Source organism: Astyanax mexicanus, unplaced genomic scaffold (assembly GCF_023375975.1).
Source record: "Astyanax mexicanus isolate ESR-SI-001 unplaced genomic scaffold, AstMex3_surface scaffold_37, whole genome shotgun sequence".
NCBI classification, from domain to species: Eukaryota; Metazoa; Chordata; class Actinopteri; order Characiformes; family Acestrorhamphidae; genus Astyanax; species Astyanax mexicanus.
In genome coordinates this window covers 890,621-914,295 of record NW_026040047.1, presented here as the reverse complement: position 1 = coordinate 914,295, position 23,675 = coordinate 890,621, and the positions used below count along the sequence as shown (strand labels likewise).

Genomic DNA, 23,675 nt, shown 5'->3' with positions numbered 1-23,675 from the left:
ATGAGCCTGTCCCAGAATAAGCTATGCTAGTTTAAGCCATGACACTACCTCCACTGTGTTTCACAGATGAGCTGGTATGTTTGAGATCATGAGCAGATCCTTTCTTTCTCCAAACTTTAGGCTTTCCATCATACTGATAAATGTTAACAGTTGTCCATTCAGTCCATAATCAGTCCATGGGCTTCTCTCTGTACTTCCAGAAAAAATCCAATAAATGCAAGGAGCTTTTTTATTATTTGCATTTCTATACTGTCCCAAGTTGTTTTGAGTTGGGGTTGTAATCACAAACACACAACATCTAAAAGAACAAACACATGACTTGTATATTGAGTTTAATGAGTAATTAATCTGAATTGGACCGCTGCATTTGCATGATGTGGGGATGGTAAATGTGAACGTTTCACACACTCCCTGAGAACATCCATAAAACTTGCACAAATGGGACATTTCATGTTTAAACACAAAGATGAAGATAAATTACGGTTAAATATGTTTTAATGTCAATATGAAGTTAATTTAAATTGTAATTCTGCAAAGAAAAGAACATTATCCATAAGTGCTTAAAATGATACACTATATTATAAAGTTAACCAACAACCACAGAGAAACAAAACACTGTCACAATACTTCATACTAGTGTTAACTGCCTTTTCACTACTATAAAATAAAACAAACGAACTAAAAATGCATCCAGCTCAACATTTTGAAATAAATCAAGACTGGTGAATAATGTCTATTTATAAAGAAAAACTCCATAAAGCTGCAGTCAGAAAGAACTGAAATTGCGTTAATGTGATGGTTTTATCTCCTCACTGCAGCGTTACAGAGGATTATGATCATGTATCAGAATGGCTGCATGAGAATATCAGGTTTTAATTAGGGAAAAAAATATACATACAGTGGTTTGAAAAAGTATTTGCATCCCTACAGATTTATTTTGTTTTTGCTTTTTTGTCTACTGATATTTTTTCGATTTTCAAACTAACTTTAATATCAGACTAATATAACTTAAGTAAATATAAAAAAGACTTTAACTAGACCCTCTAAAACCTTTATTTAGTTTTTTTATCCATTCAGAGGTGAACTTGTTTGTGTGATTTGGGTCATTGTCCTGCTGCAGTACCCAAGTACTCCTGAGCTTGAGGTCAGTAAGAAACAGATGGAGGATATTCTCCTTCAGGATTTTCTGATAAACAGCAGAATTCCTGCTTCCATCTATTACAGCAAGTTGCCCTTATATTTACTCAGGTTATATTTGTCTGATTTTAAAGTTTGTTTGATAATCTGAAAAATATCAATGTCACAAAAATGTAAAAAAGAAAGAAAGAAAGAAAAAAGAAACTGTAAGGCTGCTGTGTGTATATAGTCTCATGCAACGTTTGTGCCCTCTGGTCAAAGTACATGCTGTTTATTTTCTAAGGGAAAATAAATTAGAATAAATTCACATCCTCTGTAGAGGATACACTTTAGCACATTCTAAAGCATAATTACTGTTAAGAGTAGCTTAAGTTAACACTGCACAAATTTGTGTAATTTGTAAAAGTCATAATCACATTAGACTTGCTGTTTTATATTTTTCAGTTTGTTAAATTCAGAAACTGAAAAGACAGTGCTGTAAAATGTGCAAACAGATGTTGATCAGGAGTGCGCAAACTTTGTGTAAGACTGAATATGCAAAGTACATGAAGTACACAAATAAAACCTGATCAGACACAATGTGTAAATCAAGAAAAAAAATCACAGACTTCTGAATACAGAAAATTAAAAACTTAAAATAAAGTGGAATCACTGGCTGGAATTCTGGACGTTGCATACTCCTGGACTAACGCAGGGTCAGTCTACCTCTTAGTAAGCTGGGGCAGCATTACGGACCGCACAGCACAGTACCATGGTAAAGATCATCTCAAAAACCTGCAAACAAAGAAAAAACAGAAATGAAAGACAGAAATGACTACAGAAAACTAAAACTATAATCTAAAGCTGTTGACCTGTAGCTCTACATTTTACAACCTTATGTATACGTTTATTTTTTATTATTATATGTAAACCACAATTTCTGCTTATCTCACTGGCCACTTATTAGGTACACCTTGCAAGTACTGAGTTAGACCCCCTTTTGCCTTCAGAACTGCCTTAATCATTTGTGGCACAGATTCTACAAGATATTGGAAACATTCCTGGTTTATATTAACGTGACAGCAGCACGCAGTTACTGCAGATTAATCAGCTGCCCATCCATGATGAGAATCTCCCGTTCCACCACATCCCAAAGCTGCTCTACTGGACTGAGATCTGGAGACTGTGGAGGAGATTCCAGTACAGTGAATTAAATCATTGTCGTATTTAAGAAACCAGTCTGAGATAATTCTCGTGCTTTATGATATGGAGCATTATCCTGCTGGAAGTAGCATCAGAAGATGAGTACACTCTGGTCCAGGGGCGTAGCAGCAAATTCTGGGCCCTGTACACTCTCAATGTCAGTGGGCCCCTGTCCATGCCAGTACACAATGAACGTGGATTTTCATGGGCCCCTCTTTTTACTCGGGCCCTGTGTAGTCAGGTCCACTTTTCCCCCCACTACCACGCCCATGCTCTGGTCATAAAGAGATGAACATGGTCAGCAACAATACTCAGGTAGGCTGTGGAATTGCTTAACGACACGATGCTTAATTGGTACTAATGAGCCCAAATTGTGGCAGGAAAATCTCCCCCAAACCATTTCAGCACCACCACAACCAGCCTGAACCGCTGATACAAGGCAGGATGGATCCATGCTTTCATGTAGTTAATACTAAATTCTAGTTGAACGTGTTGTGATTCAGATATGCTCTTCTGCATGTTATTTGAGTTACTGTTGACGTTCTATCAGCTGGAATCAGTCTGGTCGTTCTCCTCTGATCACTGATCTCTGGCATCAATAAGGCATTTGCTCCCACAGAACTCCCACACTGGATATTTTTTGGAGTTTTTGAAATACTCAGTTCAGCCCGTCTGGCATCAACAACCAACCAGGCTACGTTCAAAATCACTTAAATCACCTTTCTTCTCCATTCTGATACTCAGTTTGAAGGTTTATACTAGCTTGGCCATGAGTTGCTGCCATGTGATTGGCTGATTCGACATTTGCGTTAAGAAACAGTTGGACAGGTGTACCTAATAAAGTGGTCGGTGAGTGTTTGTCATGAAGTATGCGTACGCACCATAATGACTGCTATGATGAGGGCAGCCAGACCAATCACATGGAGTTTCTCAGTGAAAAGGTCCCTCAGCTTCATGTGGCAACTCTGAGAACAGAGAACAGCAACCATTAGCATCATCTTACAGCACCAGAAATCATCTATAAAGCTGGATATACAGTCCACAAATCAACACTTTATTCAACACTAAGGGGGGCGTGGCCTAGGTGTTCAACATGTAGGACGTGTTTCCTCGCAGCTCCGTGAGACTTCGGTGAATATTGATTTTCTAACACAACTTTGTCAACAAACTGTGTCTGGTGGTCGGTAAGGAAGTTATCAGAGTCGGTTTTGGCACGCTTCTCTCGACCCTAGAGAAAGTATGTCAACGTCCAAGCAAAAAACTGACTCCGCGCGCGCAGGCCGCAGTAAAGCCTCGCACTCACTTGATCTGCCTCAGCTGCCAGAATCCGGCGCTAGCGTGGCTAACACCGTTAGCAGCACGGATGTTGACCTGTTACAGGGTATGCTAAACTCACTAAAAGATGACATCTGTGGGAAAATTGACTCTTTGGCAACAGAACTTAGAGGGGAAATTTCTTCCGTTCAAAAAGAGATGAAGAACGCTTTAGAACCTCTAGTACAAAAAATCAGCGCCCACGACCAGACCATCCGCGAGCTGGAAAATGCGTGCACGGAGCACAGTGATCAGCTGACGGGATTGGAATCAGCTGTAAACGTGATGAAGAGCCAGGTGAGCCTGCTGATGGATAAATGTGAGGATCTGGAGGGAAGATCCAGAAGAAATAATATTCGACTAGTAGGGCTTCAGGAAGGGCTAGAGGCTCATAGTCCTACTACATTTGTTGCACAATTGTTAAAAGATCTCCTAAACATGGATGAGGTGCCACTACTCGACAGAGCACATCGCACACTGCGTGTCAGACCCAAAGAGGGAGATGCGCCTCGGCCCCTTGTCATTAGAGTTCATTTCTTTCATGTGAGAAATGAAATTCTACGCCGCGCAAGTGAGATTTCCCGGGCATCCCCGCTAAACTACCAAGGCAAGAGAATCTTCATCTTCGCGGATTATACTACCTCTGTGGCAAAGAAGAGAGCGGCATTTACACCTGTGAAACGTCAGCTGCGTACCTGCCCTGGTTTCAAGTTCGGGCTGTTGTTCCCTGCTGTCTTGAAAATTACCCTGCCAGATGGAACCACCAACACGTTTGACAGCCCAGAAACGGCACTGGACTTTGTGAACGCAAGTATTAAGAAATAAATACTCTTGCGTATAGGTGCAGGTTATTTTCCAAGAGATGCCTTGCTGGACTCGTTAGGTATGCAGTCCGTTCTGGACACCAGTGTTACTAAACCAATGGTACTCTCTGGAAAGATATGGCTAGTGTTCTTTATGTTGTGATTGCCGTTCTCATCTAAAACGTTGTGCTGGATTTAATAGTTTTTCATTTCATTACTTTTATCTCACGGAGCATTACTACTGGAATGGATAGAAGGAGGTTAGTTTGTAAGTTTCAAAATGGGTTCTGCGCGCGTTTCGTTTGGGGAAGCGCTTCAGCAAGGGAGAGGGAGGGTATTTTTTATTTATTTATTTATTTATTTATTTATTTATTTATTTTTTTCTCCCCCTTTTTTTTTTTTTTTTTTTTTTTTTTTTTTTTGTTTGGCATGTACATTTTGTATTTGTTTTCTGTATGTACATTCTTATACCAGGATATTCTTTTATGTACCTCTGTATCTGATATATGGCTCAACCTAATATAACTCGAGCAGGGGTGGGTATACTTAAATTCTGTAGCTGGAACTGTAAAGGTTTAAATCAACCAGTGAAACGCAGTAAAGTGCTCCATCATCTTCAGCACTTAAATGCACACATTGTTTACCTTCAGGAGACACATCTTAGATTGTCTGATCAGGCCAAACTGCGAACAAGGTGGGTTAGCCAGGTGTATCACTCTTCATTTCAGAGTAAATCTAGGGGAGTTGCAATTTTAATTCACAAAAAGGTTAATTTTATTTGTACTAATGTTCTTACAGATCCAAATGGGAGATACGTAGTTATTACGGGACAACTTCATGGCACTCCTGTAGTGCTTGCCAACATTTATGGTCCCAACTGGGACAATGAGAACTTTTTCCAGTTTTTATTTTCCAAATTACCTGATATTTCTTCTCACCTTCTCATACTTGGAGGGGATTTTAATTGCTGGCTCAACCCCTCATTAGATCGCTCTTCCACCAAAATTCGAACACCTCTGAGATCTGCAAAGATTATTTCATCCTTTATGAAGGAATTTTCCATATCTGATCCATGGCGTCTTTTTCACCCGTCTGGGAGAGAGTATTCTTTCTTCTCCCAAGTTCATCACACTTTTACACGTATCGACTATTTTTTGATTGACAATCGATTAATTCCATCTGTACGTTCTTGTTCTTATGATGCTATTGTAATTTCAGACCATGCCCCAGTTATAATGGATCTATGTATGAAGCACAGAGATAGCACACGCCCACCATGGCGATTTAGCATTAATCTATTATCTGATGTGGAATTTGTTAACTTTATTTCTCGAGAAATAGATTTTTTCCTTGATACTAATAGAACGCCTGGAATCTCACCATCATTATTGTGGGAGACACTAAAAGCATTCTTAAGAGGTCAGATAATTTCATATACTGCATACAGCGAAAAGCTTAGGAAGGAGAAACTGTCCACACTGACTAAACAAATTGCTCGGCTAGATAGTGCTTATGCTCATTCTCCATCCTCCGATATATTTAAGGAGCGTCTCACTCTTCAGGCAGAATTTGATGTCCTCTCTACAGCTCATGTAGAAAACCTGCTACTCAAATCTAGGCATACCTTCTACGAACAAGGGGACAAAGCAGGTAAACTATTAGCTCATCAGCTGCGACAGTCCTGCGCTGCCCATCAGATTCTACAGATCCAAACTCAATCTGGTGAAACAAATGACCTTATACAAATTAATGAACAATTTAAGCAATTTTATATGTCCTTGTATACGTCTGAGCAGACCACCAGTCTTTCTTCACTTATGGATGACTTTTTTGATTTGTTAAAGATGCCAAGAGTGGACCCTGACTTAATAGAGGAGTTAGATGCGGAGATATCTGTAGATGAGCTTAAGAAAGTCGTTTATTCTATGCAATCAGGAAAATGCCCAGGACTGGATGGCTATCCAGTTGAATTTTACCGTACGTTCATTGATAAATTAGCACCCATCCTGATTGACATGTATAATGAATCATTTATCTTATCAAAACTACCCTCAACACTTACACAGGCCTCTATTTCACTTATTTTAAAGAAAAACAAAGATCCATTATCCTGTGCTAGCTATCGTCCCATTAGCTTATTATCTGTCGATCTAAAACTTTTATCAAAATTATTAGCCACACGTTTGGAATCAGTACTTCCATCTATAGTCTCCCCAGACCAGACAGGATTTATCCAAAATAGACACTCCTTTTTCAATATTAGACGACTTCTTAACATAGTTTATAATTCGACTTCCTGTAACACTCCAGAAGCTATAATTTTATTAGATGCAGAAAAAGCATTTGATCGTGTGGAATGGCAATATCTTTTTTACACTTTGGAAAAGTTTGGATTTGGCAAAAAATTTATTACCTGGGTAAAATTGCTTTATACTAACCCTACAGCTTCTGTCAGAACCAATAACACTTATTCAGAACAATTTCCTCTGCATCGCTCTACACGTCAGGGCTGCAATTTGAGTCCTCTATTGTTTGCTATTGCGATCGAGCCATTAGCCATTGCACTTCGATCAAATTCTTCCATAACAGGAGTAATTAGGGATGGGGTTGAGCATAAGCTTTCTCTTTATGCAGACGATCTTGTTCTGTATTTATCTAATATATCTGTGTCTATTCCTACAGTGATTGATGTTTTCTCTTCATTCGGTAAAATTTCAGGATACAAACTTAATCTAGATAAAAGTGAATTGTTTCCACTAAATAATGCAGCCCGTGAGTATCCATTGCAAAATTTTCCATTTAAAGTGGCTTTACATAATTTTACATATCTTGGCATTAAAATTACAGATAAGTTTGAAAAACTGTATAGTTCTAACTATGACCCAGTGTTGACCCGATTAAAAGAGGATTTTGAGCGTTGGTCACTATTACCCCTATCTCTTGCAGCACGGGTTAATTCGGTAAAGATGAACTCTTTGCCAAAATTGTTATACCTCTTCCAATGCCTACCTATTTTTCTGCCTCTGTCCTTCTTTCGCAGATTAGATGGCATGGTGTCACAATTTATTTGGAACAAAAAGACTGCTAGATTGAGTAAGGCTTTACTACAAAGACCTAAACTTCTTGGAGGCTTGGCTTTGCCCAACTTTAAATTTTATTATTGGGCAGCCAATCTTAGAATTTTACAATACTGGATTAAACTGGAGAAATCACCAAGTTGCCCATCGTGGTTAAATATGGAGGCTTCCTCCTCTAGACCTGCCTCATTAACTTCCCTTATTCACGCCCCCTTAGACTCATTTTCTTCACTTAAATTGGAAAATGTTATTGTCAAGTCTACACTCAGAATTTGGAACCAATTCAGACGCCACTTTAATTTGAAAACTGTTTCATCTCTTACCCCTATAACACCAAGCCCAATTTTTAGCCCCTCTTTAATGGATGGCACGTTTGGTTCATGGTCCACTCTTGGCATCAACACTCTGAAAGACCTATATATTGACAATATTTTTGCATCTTTTCAACAGCTCTCAGAGAGGTATACTCTCCCCAGACGGGACTTCTTTAGATACCTTCAGATTCGTAGTTTTGCTCGCAGTGTAAATCCCATCTTTCCTAACCTCCCAAACACTACTTCTTTAGATAGTTTTGTAACTCCCCTATCAACAGCCAGTGGACTTATTTCCACATTATATAATTTAATCCATTCTTTATGTCCCAGTACACTTCCTTCCATTAAAAGACAGTGGGAGGGGGAGTTGGGGAGTGAGATCTCAACTGAGACTTGGGAGATTATTTTACGTCGCATTCATTCCTCATCTATTTGCGCAAGGCATGGGCTGATTCAGTGTAAAATTGTACATAGAATTCATTTTACTAAAGTCAGATTAGCAAAATTTTTTGATGTTGATTCTTCATGTGATCGTTGTCACCAAGCCCCAGCCACACATGTACATATGTTTTGGTCATGCCCATTACTTCATAAATACTGGTCAGAAATCTTTAAAACTATTTCCATTTGTACTAAGACTCCCCTTGACCTTAATGCAATAATTGCTCTTTTTGGTGTTCCCCCTATAGATATTTCACTCTCAAAGTATAAAGCAGACTTTATTGCATTTACTACACTTATGGCGAGGCGTTTAATTTTACTGAGGTGGAAATCCTCTTCCCCACCCTCACACTCTCAGTGGATCATGGAAATATTGAGATGTGTTAAAATGGAGAAAATTAGGTACACCATTAGAGGTTCTTTGAGCACTTATAAGAAAATGTGGGAACCTTTCTTTGCATATGTGAAAAGCTTACAATCCTTTGTGTTTTTTTTTTTTTGTTTTTTTTTCCTTCTTTTCTTTCTATTATGTTATATATGTTTCTCTTTTTTTCTCTTTTTTAGGATACTATATGTCTTAGCTATCCTTTTTTTGCTGTTTTTTTCCCCCGAGTTCTGCTTAGTTCTGTTTGACTGGATTGGATTTTGTTCTGTATAATTACATGATAAAAATACTAAATAAACCTGGGAAAAAAAAAAAAAAAAAAAACACTAAGCAATTTTCTTACAGAGTTCTTTTTAGCATGTTAAAACTAAATATTTTAATCTTTGCAACAGTAAAAAAAAAGCACAATTACTTAAAAAAAAGCCATTCGCTGTAGGCAAAGGGAACATTTTCTGCATCAGTTCATCTTGTGAAATATGTGAAAATCTTGTGTTTTTGTGGTTGTGGTTCTAGTGAGATTCCTGTTGGATTTTTTTTCTTGGTCAGCTTTTAAATTTTCAGCAGCTGTCAAACGTCATCATCTTAAACAGACAGGACATGTAGTCCTGATGTATTTACTTTATCTTATGAGGTTTTTTGTGGATAAACTTTCTGATTCTGAATAAGATGAGCTGTTACCGAACAGGTTTTTTAAATGGTCAGAAAAAGTATACACACTATGTACGAAATGCAACATCTCTCTACTGCTGAAAAAAGCGTGGTGCAAATGGTGCAAAGCCTTGGACAAGGTGTTAAAACATTAGATATTTCAAGAAAACTTGCGTGATCATCGTACTGTGAAGAGATTTGTGGCTGATTCAGAGCACAGACGGATTCATGCAGATGAAGACGAAATAAGGAAGGTTTCTGCCAAGCAAGTTCATCTGATTAACCTGTTACTGCAGAAGCGCCCTCTAGCGGGCCCGCCGGCGGGCCTGTTCTGACTGTAAAGTGAAATGCTAACCGACTCATATTTCTTAGTAATACTATGACTAACTGCATTTACAGCCATCTACATGAAACCAGTCGCCAGAAATCTCCAACTGAAAACAGCCTGTTTTTTCACATTATTTACATGGGGAACACGCCTCCCCAACAAAATAGCCTTATAAAATATTATTAGTATGTGAAATAACATCATATTATATTATAGAAAATTCACTTACTATCACAGCATCCACAATACAGCACTGAACCGCAGATAAAATATCCTTATAGTCCTTTATTCTCCTGCTCACTCCTCCTCACACACATGCGTTTATTTTCAGTGCGGCCGCAATGTCATATTCTCAAGCTCCTAGCGACCACACAATGTAAGGTTTTTACGTAAAGTTGTACGTGAATACAAAGCTAAGGATGTCCTCTTCTAGATTCTTAGTTTTTTATTGGTCCACAAACAACTACTTTTCTTGAGTGACAGTCTTTTGCACTAATAGCGTAAGCACTGGACCACGTTGGTGTTTAGAGGTGTCCAATCAAATCAGGTCATGGCCTTGCTCCAGGGTCACAAAAGTGATTGACACCTATTTCATCCAATAGTCCACCCTCAGACGAAAACACTGGTACGTAATTTGCCCTGATTGGTCTCCTAATGGCTGGGGTGGGGCATACCAAACCGTCATCACATGGTGCGCTGTCACCACAAAAACCCCTCTGAACCCCAAAGCGCACACAGCGCGTACAGGTGTGGCTTTGTGTGTCATTTCATCAAACAAATATTAATATTACTCTGAATTGGACTTACATTAATTTGTTTTATCACAAACAAACACATTTTGTCATTTGTTTGTCAAGACCCTACTGAATCAGGAAATGTATAGAATAAGTGATTTTTCATCACCAAAATCCGTACACACATTGTAAACTCCAAATATAACAGGCGCTTTTTTTTTTTTTTTTTTTTTTACATTATCTTCTGCATTTGATGGTCACATAATGAAACCTAAATAATTGAAATTAAAGTCTGGAATTATTGTTTAGTTCCAAGTGCCTACTTCAGTTTAAGTCCTGAATGGTGCCTGTGCTATATGCAGAGGCGTTTTTTTAATCAGGCAAACCTAGGCATTTGCCTAGGGCCTCGACCAAATCTGTCCTCCATAGGGGCCCCCAAATCTGACCATCCCAGCTACAGTAAATACACCAAAAACAATGTTAATTTGTTACTTATGTAAAGTAAAGAAAAATCATATTTCTATTAAAAAAACAACAGAAATATCAGTAGAATACCGAATTAATGTCTAAATACTAATTGTCCAAAACACACATACCCCCCTCCATTGCTTGCATTGAACTAGTCCATAATATGATGACGTAGCAATGTGCCACACGACGTGACTTCAAACCAAAACAGCGGGAACTGTACGCGACTAGAGTGAGAGCTGTCACAGTGAAAATGAAGCGGAGTTATGAAAGTGGTTCTGCTAAACGAAAGAAACAGACAGAGAGCAAAAGAATCGCAGATGCACGGCCAAAATTCACCTCCTTTTTTACACCTCCTGGACCGATCAGTGTTTTTGGGGTCGATTCCGATCGCCGATCGTCTTTCACCCCGATACCGATACTGGCCGGGGCCAAATGCCACATTAATGCCACACAGGTGCCAAGCAAACCTGGTACAGATTACCCTCATTACATCCACGCCTAAGCAAACACCGGTAATTTGCGCTGCTAGTAAATAAACACGAGTGTTACTGACCAAAATAAACGCTTCATAGGAGAGATATAAGTTATGTGTAAAATCATATACGGCTAAAATCAGTAGAATATCTGCCTATCGCCGATACCGTATTTTGGCTGAAAATCGGCCGATACCGATACACTGCCGATCGATCGTTCCGTCTCTAGTTATATGGTTTATGTGTGTGTTTCAAGAATGAGGGCCCCTTGTTTATATTTTGCCTAGGGCTCCAAAATGGCTAGATCCGCCCCTGGCTATATGTAAAACTTAAGATATTCAGTGTTATAGCATAGTAGTGCAAATCACATGAAAATGAGCATAAAATTGGATCTGCAGTAAGAGTTAAGACAGCAGCTGCTAAAATGTGATTACAAACCAGCAAACATGTATTTGAAGCTGCTGGTGCCTCTGGAGTCCTGCAAACCTTAAGATGTAGGATGCTTCAAAAGCTTGCTGTGGTGCATAAACCTACTATTCACCTCCTAACTAGAGCTCACAAGCAGAAACGGCTGCAGTGGGTTCAGACATACATGAAGACTCATGTCCAAACAGTCTTGTTTACTGATGAGTCTCGTGTAACCCTGGATGGTTGGTGGATGGCCACCATCAGAGCCATAGAGAGAGAGAGTTGCGTCAACTCCGTTCACTCCAATGGACCAGTTTTTTACAGCAATGGCGGACCGTGGAGCCTGTCAATAGTTCCCGGAAGTTAGCAGCAAATACTATCAGCACAGTGAAGCTGGAGCAGGACAGACCATGTGTGGTCCACTTTTACAGGTTAGTACGCTTAAATAATCTGATTGTGTTTTATCAGGACATCAGAATCAAACTAACATGTGCACTGAAGCATTTTAGTGAATTAACCCCCTCTTAAAAAGCAGATTTAGGGGAGTAAATCTATGCCAGGACAACGCGAATACAGTTACTGGCATTTAACATTAATGACTGAGAGCCTATTAGTTGTAAATTCCTAAATATCTTAATATCTTATATATCCAGATAGACAATGCTGACCTAACTAAGTAAGTATCTAATATATCAATATATTATATATTCAGATAGACCATGCTAACCTAACTAAGTACATATCTTAATATCTTATATATCCAGATATACCATGCTTAACTAATTAAATATCTTAATATCTTATATATCCAGGTAGACCATGCTAAGCTAACTAAATATTGTAAATATCTTGTATGTCCAAATAGACCATGCTAAGCTAACTAAATAAATATCTTATATATCCAGGTAGACCATGCTAACCTAACTAGCTAGGTAAATAAAGCTTAACTCTATTCATTTCAGAAAGAACTTTAAACACTAACAAGAGATAAATGCTTATTAAATACAGACTACTGTGGAAACTAAGTACTAAGTAGTACTGCAGAATTTAGCTAAATGATAGCTACCTATTGCTCAGGTAGCTAACGCTAACTAGCTATCTTACTGTTTGTCTTAGTAACTACTAATTTAACAGAGATATGATTTAAGGTGATATGACCAATATTTATTTTATTATATATGTTTGATTAAGGATATAGGCTATATTGTCAACAGTGGGGAAAAACACTTTCCAATGCATGTGTAATTTAAGATAGCATAATTAGTTATGTTTAATAGTAGTGCATCTCAAAAGAAATGTTTAATATTGTTTAATTAACAGTCATCTTTTGTATTAATTATGCGTACAGTGACACATCTAACAATTTATATTTTAAGTTTTAAATGAAATATTTTAGGGGTTTATTATTTCTGTTTTTTTCATGAGCTTTTAGAAAAGTAAAACAAAAACAGTTTTGGGATATGTCTCTTTATATGTAGTGATTATAAAATTTGACAGATTTTTTTTTATTAAACTATGATAGAAAAAAATTCATTATATTCAGGTTTTCTGAGATGCACTAGTAATAGTGTGCCAAAAACAAACCCAATAAATATAAGTGTGTGTTATTGTTTGTTTTATATAAATATAAAATAAGTAAATAATGAATACAAAATATAACAACTTTAATACAATCATCTTTCTTGTCTTCATTTTATATTAAATAATAATAATAATAAAATGTAGATAATGTTTCCAAAATGTTTAATTGTATTCATGTATTAAATGCAATCATGTCTCAATTTTCTTATTCTCTTCCTGCTTTTGTATTCCCCAGGGTTCATTCTTCCGAACTACACAAGTAAACCCCATTTTATGTAATCTGTGCTGATTCTTTGGTTTATTTACATGTGCAATGTACTATTTTCCTTTAGTTGATTTACATGTGTTCTGTACTTTGTTTTTCTGTATGTAGCCTCTCTATATTCTGATATCAGTCATTTCATAAAAAAAAAATAATACTGTTATCATTGGGAGATTTTAGTACAGTTGGATTCATACTTATAAAATCCGGGTCATTTGCACTGACCATTTAGGAAAATCAGGAGAATTAGAAAGACAATATCACTTGCATAGTAATTAAGAACATTATGTAAGTCCAGTGTTTATTTAGGTACTGTTCATTCAAACTATATAAATTACTGCTACTAGTTTCCTTAAAAATCTACATTTTACCATTGTTTTCTAGATGTTAGAATAAAAAGGGTATGCTCGTGGAAATTAGCAGGTCTATGTGAACAAAAGCTATTTTTGAAGCCTCAAGCTAAACAAGCCTTAAAATTCTAAATCCTGTCTCAAGCTGACTTTCCAAAATACAGAAACCTTATCTAACCCCATCTCACGAGACAGCCACTGACAGCGGTAATATCATATCATACACATGCAACAGGAAAATAATATTAATAGCTTCATACACATTACAGTCTTTTAAAGAGAACAAGGAATATTAAAAATAAAATAAAAATAATTAATTTACTGTAATGTTCCCACTATAAAGCGCAAGATTATAAAGCACACTATGCAACACTAGTAAGGAACAGGGGTGTTGCCATGTTTTCCTTCTAATTCAGCAGGTCTGTAAAGCTTAGCTAAGCTAAGGAAACAAAACTGCAATTCTAATGCTAATGCTAATGCTGCTACAGTCTCAGTTGCTGGAGAACTAAACTGAAACTCCTGTGTAACTCTTTACTTCAGTGGAGTGGCTTTACTGCTCCTTAATACCTGACTGGTAAAATTCATAAATAAGGTGCCCCGGATTATAAGACGCTCTGAGGATTTTTGGGAAAGTTTAAAGATTTTAAATGCGCTTTATAGTGCGAAAAACACAGTAAATGAATTGTAAGTCTTATTTAATTTAAAATAAACCAAAACAATGCTGATTTATACAGGAAAAGTACAAACAAACCATTTCTAACTGTAACAGACAGTACCTGAGAGACGAGCGGGTCTATTGGTCTTCCAGGACAGAGAGAAGACTGAACCGCCAGGAATAACTGATTATCATCTCCTTTACCACAACACTCCAGCTGAAACAGAAATCATGCTGTAAATGACCTCAAAAAAATCAAACTTCAGCTTCTCACAATCTGCATCAAAGCAGCCTAACAAAACCAAGTCTTAGTGAGCTATGTGTCCTACAGCAAGGCCAGAACACGAGCTGGAGCTCCGCAGCCTTTAATACTCACAGTGTCGTGGAAGACTCCCAGAACTTTAGCAGCAGCTTGTTTACTGGGGGTTTCCACTGGATCCACAGCTTTCATGTAGGCAGCGTCATAAAAGCTGATTAACTCTGTGGAGATCTGAATAGAAAAACATCAGTTAGCTTCATCAGAAGGAGAATACAGAGGCACAGCAATGTAACGTAATGTTGTTTACCGTCTCTCTGTTGATAAAGCCCCATATTCCTGCGGCCACCTCACAGGCAAACAAGATCACTAAACACGTGAAGAACTAAATGAGAGAGAGAGAGAAAAACAGAAATCCAGGGTGAACTAGAACAGAAGATTTTATTCTGATGGTTCAGACCAGGTCTTACAGTTGAATCATTATTCCATTTATTGTATCTCAGTTTTTAGTGTAAACAGAAACCACATATTCTTGGCTCGTTTAGACTCGAGTTACACAGTGTAGAAAAATAAAAATTTTCCAATAATAGTGTGAAATCTGATTTCATGGTAAGTTTGTTACCTGTTGTCAGAAAGATAAAACAGTACTCACTGTTCCAAGAAGGCACTGAGACTCTTGAATGGCTCCGTAACAACCGAGAAATCCAACAAACATCATGACTGCTCCAACAGCTATCAGGACATACACACCTAGAGGAACGAACAAAAGTTTATGTGCATGATCAGGACTTTAAATAGCTTCAGTTCTTCTAATCTTTACTGTTCTCTAATGTTCCTGATTACCTTTAGTCTGAGGGGGAGGTATAAAGTTGACTTTTTTCTCCCCAATTTACAAGACCAGTTACCCAACCCACTCATTAGGGCTCCCCCATCATCAGTGATGCTTCAACACTGGGAGGGTGAAGACTAAACATGCCTCCTCCGATACACGTGAAGTCAGACTCCGCCTTATTTTGAGCTGCTGCTGATGCAACATTGCCGAGTAGCACCACTGCGCGTTTTGATGCATCAGCTCACAGACGCAGCCTTGTGCTGATCCACATCACCCTAGGAGTGATGAGGAGAAAAAGCACCATCTACCCACCCAGAGAGAGCAAGGCCAGTTGTGCTCTCTCTGGGCTCCAGCAGCTGACAGCAAGCTGCATGAACGGGATTCAAACCAGCAATCTCCTAATCATAGTGGCAGCACTTTAGACCGCTAGACCACTCTGACCCTTTGCTGATTTGTAATTGTATACCTTTATGGTGCAAAGGATAAGGGCCAAGATGATAGGGAAGACTTGGGTAAAGTCTTTTTTAATGTTTTTATTAAAAACAGGACACTTTACCCACTGCAGTTTAAATCTGAAAAAAAATACTTAAAAATGCTATTTTTTAAATTGTTGTTGATCTTAGAAAAAGTCCACCTGGGAGTCACCTGCTTCTACCTGAAAGCAAAGAACGTCTCTCTCCCCCTTAACTGAGACGCCATTCTTTGCTTGCAGATGGAAGCAGGTGACTCCTGTCACCATGGCTACAGACAGAGGCTTTTTACACCTGGCATTATTGAATGTCGCAGTTAAGTATGCTAAATATTCACATCCTCATGTCCACTCACTTCTCTCTTTCTTGTAGGTGATGTTGAGTTTACTGAGGACTGAGCATTTCATCACCATAATAACAGACACTGTGGAGGGGCTTCAGAGGCTCCGCCCACACAAGAGAGCAATCACAACCATATGGAAGACTAGACTAAACACCACATCTCTCACAGGGAGCCAGCTCTAGTGTTCTTCATTTCTGAAGAACATCTAAATTAGCCTCAGTGAGTCACAGTCTGTTCCAAACAGAAAATTAGGTGTCAATTTGATGGTGATCAGAAGCCTCAGAGCATAGGCAGGCAATCAAGCGTTTTCTGCTTGATCAGAACTACTTAACCTGGCAAAGAACAGGTGAGTTAAATCCAACCATTTTCGGCTCTTAAACACAAACGAAGTATAGTTCCTACAACACATAATGTGTAATTAAGGAAGAACCTATAGTGTCTTTAAATTAAAAAAAAAAAAAAAAAAAAAAAATATATATATATATATATATATATATATATATATATATATATATATATATGTTTTAAAATATGCAAAACTTACACAGAACTTGTGAGACACACATTTATTCTAAAAGTTAAGGTTTGATGTGATACTTCTAAAGACTATAAAAAAATACTGAAAGAAATCCTTCAATTATTACATAGAGAATATACACTGCCTAACCAAATAAAAAAGGTCACACACTAATATTTGGTTGGACTGCCTTTTGATTGCAGCACGCATTCACTGTGTCATTGTTTCAATAAGCTTCTGCAACGTCATAGGATTTATTTCAGTCCAGTGTTGCATAAATTTTTCACCAAGATCTTGCAGCAGCATTGATGATGGTAGAGTCTGACCAACCGCTGCACAAAGCAGCGCTTCTCCATCCAGCACATCCCAAAGATTCTCAATGAGGTTAAGATCTGGACTCTGTGGTGAACTCTCTCTCAATCCATGTGTGAAAATGATGATCTCATGCTCCCTGAACCCTGAACTCAGCTTCATGAATCCTGACATTGTTCATCTTGGAATATGGCCGTGTTCATCAGGAAAGAAATAAATCCATTGTTGTAATAATCTGGTCTATATTCAGTATATTCAGGTAGAGTCAGCTGACCTCATTCTTTCAGCACATACTGTTGCTGAACCTAAACCTGCAGACCAACTGCAGCATCGAAGCCGATGTGTGGAAACTGAAACCAGATGGGAATGGTTTCTAAATTCTAAGTGGATTTAATGGCAAAAAGAAGAGAAAAACAACATGAAAAAGCTAAGGTTGTATTGTATTTTACAGAAGGTGGAATAAAAAAAGGGCAGGATTTCACAGGGTAATCACGGCTGCTGACTCCAGCTTCAGCTTTGAACATCTGGAGGCTGTAATGATTTGCCTCGGTGGCCGAGCCTGAGCTTATTCCTGAAACAGTTTAACCAGCGGTTAAGCAAGCCTGCCTACTAAAAACATCCACTGCACGTTCTAATTTGTGGAGTAATGAGCACATGTGTGGGGTTATTGAAATTACACATGGGTGTGCAGCGGAGGCCCGGAGCAGGACTGAAGGGACGAGGGAAGAAAAATAAAGTTTTGATCTTTTTCTTTCTTTGCTTGGGTGGGCCAAACCAGCCGACCAACCCCTGAAATCAAGAGCCTGCGTTGGTTCTATAAAAAGCTGAGGGCGGAGAGACTGCACTGCCTCCTTGTAGTTAAACTGAACGCTGGGAGACACGCTGACGGCCCCGATGCAAATTAATGGCCGCTAACTTCTGAACTCTGCATCCTCGGCAGATGTGTACAATGTTTGGAAGGAGTATATGAATGTGTGTGTGTGTGTGTGTGTGTGTGTGTCAGTGTGTGTAAGGGTGGAGTATGAACACACCCTGTGGTTACATGTGGCTTTTTCCTGGTCAGTTTAAAATTAGGGTCACTCTCCGCCATACTCTCCAGGGTGTGGTTCCATACACAGCTATATATATAAAAGGGTGGTGGGAGGAGGTATCTCCCAGCTTCTTAAAACAATAAATGATCTTGTTAAAGTGTACAGTTATAAAGTGTACAATGTTGTGCTAAAAAAAAAAAAATCTAAGTTTAACCCTTTAACAGGCCAGGATTTTTGTCCGTTGTCTGCCTGACATTACACCACTAAATCTTGAGGATTTCTATTCAAGCATTACATAAAAAGCTTTCATGTTGGATAAAGAACATTACTCAAAAAAAAAAAAACATTATAGTAATTGTAATAGAAAAGTATAGAAAAATATTTAAGTCAATCTGCCAAAATATAATGGATAAAATCATAAAATTCTCCCTTTCCTGAACTTCATTTTAAAATCAATATTTTTCTGAATACAAATCAAACAGTTCATGTCCTCCAAACCTTTTGTTTCTTCACATTTGTCTATTTTTTTAAGTCTATTTTTAAACCTGCAGAATTTGAGTTGATTCCTGTTACTGATCTAAAATTATTAAGTGGAGTAAAGAGTGCGTCCGGCCCAAGTGTCCTGTAGGAGATTTCAAAGCCCTCAAAGTTTTCCCAAAGAATGTAAATAATCTATATTATTGCAGAAAAAAAGGTCGTGTACCACCTAAACCTGTAGCCCGTATACTGGACAGGGCATTTTAAGGGGTTAAACAATGGAAAATAACTGATTTATTCATTCTTACTGTTTTAAAACATAAAAATCAGCTTGTTTCTTGCCAACTAAACAATCACCTAATTAAAATATGTATTTAAAGCTTTACATGAACATGCATAATTATTCAAATTACATATTAAATATTATGTAGGTAATACAAACTTTTTTTAAGTCAAAACTTTTTTTCGATATTTTCCAGTAAACAGTGACCAGCTCTGAAACGTCTCCTTTAATGAGGAGTGATGGTAGTGGGCTGATCTAGGAAGAAGTCCAGCCCTGATTCAGAGTATTGATAGGAAGCTAACCCCGATGACCTTCCTTTATACATAAAAAAGAAAAGCTGGCCAAGAATTATCCCACTCGAGTATAACATGTGAATCAAAATATGCTCATTATGTAATGAGTGTATAAACTCTGCCTGTAGTGGTGAAAACACACACAGATCATGAGTGCAGAGGATATACGCAGGTCCTGTTTCCTGCCTCTATCTTCTCAACACATCAATTTAATCACAACTCAACAATATGAGACAAATCATTAATATACACAGATATAAGACCAGTGATCTATTTTAAGTGTTTATTTCTTTTATTGTTGATGATTTTGGCTTACAGCCAAATTAGAATATTATATAAGACAGTACTTTTGGCACTGTGGGCATTGTGCCAAGTCCTGCTGGAAAATGAAATCTGGGAGGGGAAGCCTGAAGTGCTGTAAAAACTGCACTGACTTTAGACTTGATAATAAAACACAGTGGATCAACACCAGCTGATGACAGACATGACTCTCCAAACCATCACTGATCATCAGTAAATTTTACATCTCATTTACAAATCAAGAGATCAGAGTCTGGAGGAAGAGTGGAGAGACACACAGAGACATGTCATCTGCTGGTGTTGATCCACTGTGTTTTATTATCAAGTCTAAAGTCAGTGCAGTTTTGTTTTCCCACAAAATCTTACAGCATTTCATGCTTCTTCACTCTGCTACTGACAACTTTTATAGAGATGCAGATTTCATTTTCCAGCAGGATTTGGCACACTGCCCACACTGACAAAAGTACCAGTTGATCTTATATAATTTTCTTATTTTCTGAGACACTGATTTTTGGGGTTTTCATTGGCTGTAAGCTTCATAATCATCAACAATAAAAGAAACAAATGCCTCAAATAGATCACTCTGTGTTTAATACATCTATATAATATATGAACATTCTGAACTGAATTACTGAAATAAAGTAACTTTTGAATACTATTCTAATTTGTAAGATGCACTAGTACATACAGTTTATAGTTATAGTTGGTAGCTAAGTTTACAATGTTTAATCATCTGACAAAATGACAAAATATGTGACTCTCCACAAATTACCCATTACTAGTCCTGTTGTTTTTGAGAAAACGGATTCATTCAGCAATCACGTTGATCTATAGTAATAATAATTCTGAATATTAAACCCTTTACTAAACAGGGTTAAGGATGTTATCCAGTTTTATTTGGATGTGACAAAAACAAACCGGCTGAGAGTTATAGAGGGCAGTTATACAGAATAAAAGCCTGGCCTGTTTGGTTCTCAGGACTTACTGATGTAGAAAGTTCCTGGAGCTTGGGTTCCCTCAAACTGAAGCATGAGCAGGTTACTGGTCTGAGTGTCATGTCGGAGCCACAGAGCTATTCCCAGTATAACACCCCCAGCGAGCTGGAACAGAGAAAAACACGTGAGAGGAGTGTGCGGTACACTGTACAGCGTTCATACAGAACTCTCTAGGGATGGACCAGTCATCTTCTCAGGTCACCTTTTCCACAAATAACAGGCCTGTCAGTTCTGAGTAAGCTTCCGGTTTGGCTGCAATGTTCTCACAACATCTAGCGGGTGAAGGAGAAGCTCTTTGCTTTACGGATGTTAACTGTTTATGATCACTGACTGTTGGCATTGTTTGTGGAAGAGCAGGAACTCACGGCACCAATCTGAAAACTGAGGCTGTCCCCAGAGGAACACAATACGAGGAAGCGCTGATACAGGATGGTTTTCACATTGTATTGTATCAGATCCTAAGAGAGATGGTGATAGTGGTTGTGTATATTCTGTGTGTATAAAATGAAATAAACAAAACCTGAGGTTTGTATTTGCATTCCTTTTAAAAGACAGTTACTAAACTGAGAGAACTGACGTGTGCTGGGAGTTCCTATATATCCTATATCAGATAAAAGATACAATTTTACCAAATTAAAAACCTCTGAAATGTAATCATGGATTATCACAAGCCTTCAAACCAAACTGAACTGCTTGAATTTTTGGACCAGGTGTAAATCCAAAAGCAGTGTGTAAGACTGGTGGAGGAGAACATGATGCCAAGATGCATAAAAACTGTGATTAAAAACCAGGGTTATTCCACCAAATATTGATTATTTCTGAACTCTTAAAACTTTATGAATATGAACTTGTTTTCTTTGCATTATTTGAGGTCTGAAAGCTCTGCATCTTTTTATTATTTCAGTCATTTCTCATTTTCTGTAAATAAATGCTCTAAATGAGAATATTTTTATTTGGAATTTGGGAGAAATGTTGTCTGTAGTTTATACAATAAAACAACAATGTTCATTTTACTCAAACATAAACCTATAAATAGTAAAATCAGAGAAACTGATTCAGAAACTGAAGTGGTCTCTTATTTTTTTTTTCAGAGCTGTATCTATACTCCCCAGAATGGGGATTTTTCTTATCAGAATAAGACAAACCCTTACTCAAGAAAACAGGAAAGAATTACAGAAACAGGGAAATTGCATCCAGAAACATGGAATATAATTTTATCTTTCATCTGATGTTAGGAACTCCCATCACACACATGTCACACGTCAGCTTCGTCAGTTTAGTAACTCTCTTTTAAAAGGGATATAAATTCAAACCTCTGTTTTTTTTTTTTTTCATGTTATACATATATAATATACACAACCAAAACCACTATATTGAAATTGGTATACTGTTCATTTCTTTGGGAGCAAAACCATTAGATGTCGACATGCATAATTAATTAAATGCAGAGTTACACAGTAATGAGCTTTATGTAACTCAATAACGCTGTGTATTTTTCTTTTTATATAGACTAATTTAAAATAATTCTGTATTTTTACACTTTCTGTACTGTCCTCTAAAACAAGCCCCAAAACTTAAATCAGTACAAGAATAAAATTGGACACAGTCTTAGTTAGAACACGATAAATACCAGAAATTCATTTTTACCTTCTGCTCTCAAATCTTTGCTCTGCTCAAATCTTTACACAAAAACATGAAACTGCTGGAGTTTTCTGCCGTACATAATATTTTAGTAAAAGTCAGCTCCTGTAAAAAATCTTCTCATTCTCATGATTTTACAAATTCTACAACAGTGGTGGTCATAGAATTATTAGAATAAAATAGAATAAAAACTCACCCAAAAAATGAAATTGAAGAAGAAGAGCATGTATTTAATGCACTGATTACAGCCCGTTAGAACCATGGCTGGGTGAAGATCCTCCTGCGTATGATAAAATGCTGCTGGATGTAAAGTGAGTTTTGGAAATGAGCATCAGCTGTCCACAGAAAACTGCAAGAACCATCCAAGTAAGAATGAGCTGCTGCACACTGAGCACAGTTCATCACACAGGCAGGAGATCACTGGAGGAGGGAAACTCAGACGGCCCCCCGTTTAAGGCGGACACGTTTTTTTCCACTCCCCACTTCAGAAACTCTATAGACAGATTCATCTTAACCAACTGAAAAAGAGACGACAGAGGGGTCAGATAATCAGCAAATCACAATAAAGTGAACGATGTAGAGGGAGAAACGATATGCTGCAGAAAAACTGCAACTCTGTGCCAAGAACTTAAGTGAACCTTGATTCAGACTTTTATAGTGCAGAGATACAGTGGTATGTAAAAGTTTGGGCACCCCTGATCAATCTTGATCCCCTGATTTTTCTTTATAAATCATTGTTTTTTTAGATCAATTTCAGTTAAATATATCATATAGCAGATGGACACAGTGATATTTACGAAGTGAAATGAAGTGATCAATAATTATTTTAACAAATTAGACAAGTGCATAAATGTGGGCTCCCCAAAAGAAAAAATGACATCAGTATTTATTAGATCCTCCTTTTTCAGAAATAACAGCCTCTAAACTCGTCCTACAGCTTCCAATGAGAGTCTGGTTCTTCTGGTTGAAGATATTTTGGATCATTCTTCTTTATAAATCATCTCCAGTTCAGTCAGGTTTGATGATTCTGATCATGAACAGCTGCTTTAAATCACACCACAGATTTATAATAATATTCAGGTCTGAGATGATCTGAGATGATCATTCCAGAACTCTTTTCTTGTTCTTTAGTAGATTTAGAGCAGAGTTTAGTGTTTAGGGTCGTTGTCTTGTTGAAGGATCCAGCCCCGGCGCTTTAACTTCAACTTTCTCACTGATTCTTCAACATTGTTCTGAAGAATCTGCTGATATTGACTGGAATCCATGTGTGTGTGTGTGTGTGTTTGTGTGTGTGTGTGTGTGTATGTATGTGTGTGTGTATGTATGTGTGTGTGTGTGTGTGTGTAGTGAGGGAGGGATCAG

General features: G+C 37.7%; 1 protein-coding gene across 1 annotated transcript; it reads right to left on the bottom strand.

Annotated features, from left to right (window-relative positions):
- Nucleotides 1-315: 315 nt before the first annotated feature.
- Nucleotides 316-22,728, bottom strand: cd81b (CD81 molecule b). The gene is made up of 8 exons (XM_022686082.2): nt 22,510-22,728; nt 20,663-20,777; nt 15,472-15,569; nt 15,130-15,204; nt 14,940-15,053; nt 14,685-14,780; nt 3,201-3,284; nt 316-1,911 (listed from the first exon to the last, which is right to left on the bottom strand). The coding sequence occupies exons 1-8, from the start codon at nt 22,573-22,575 to the stop codon at nt 1,846-1,848; spliced, it is 714 nt and encodes a 237-aa protein (XP_022541803.1). The 5' UTR covers nt 22,576-22,728; the 3' UTR covers nt 316-1,845.
- Nucleotides 22,729-23,675: the final 947 nt, after the last annotated feature.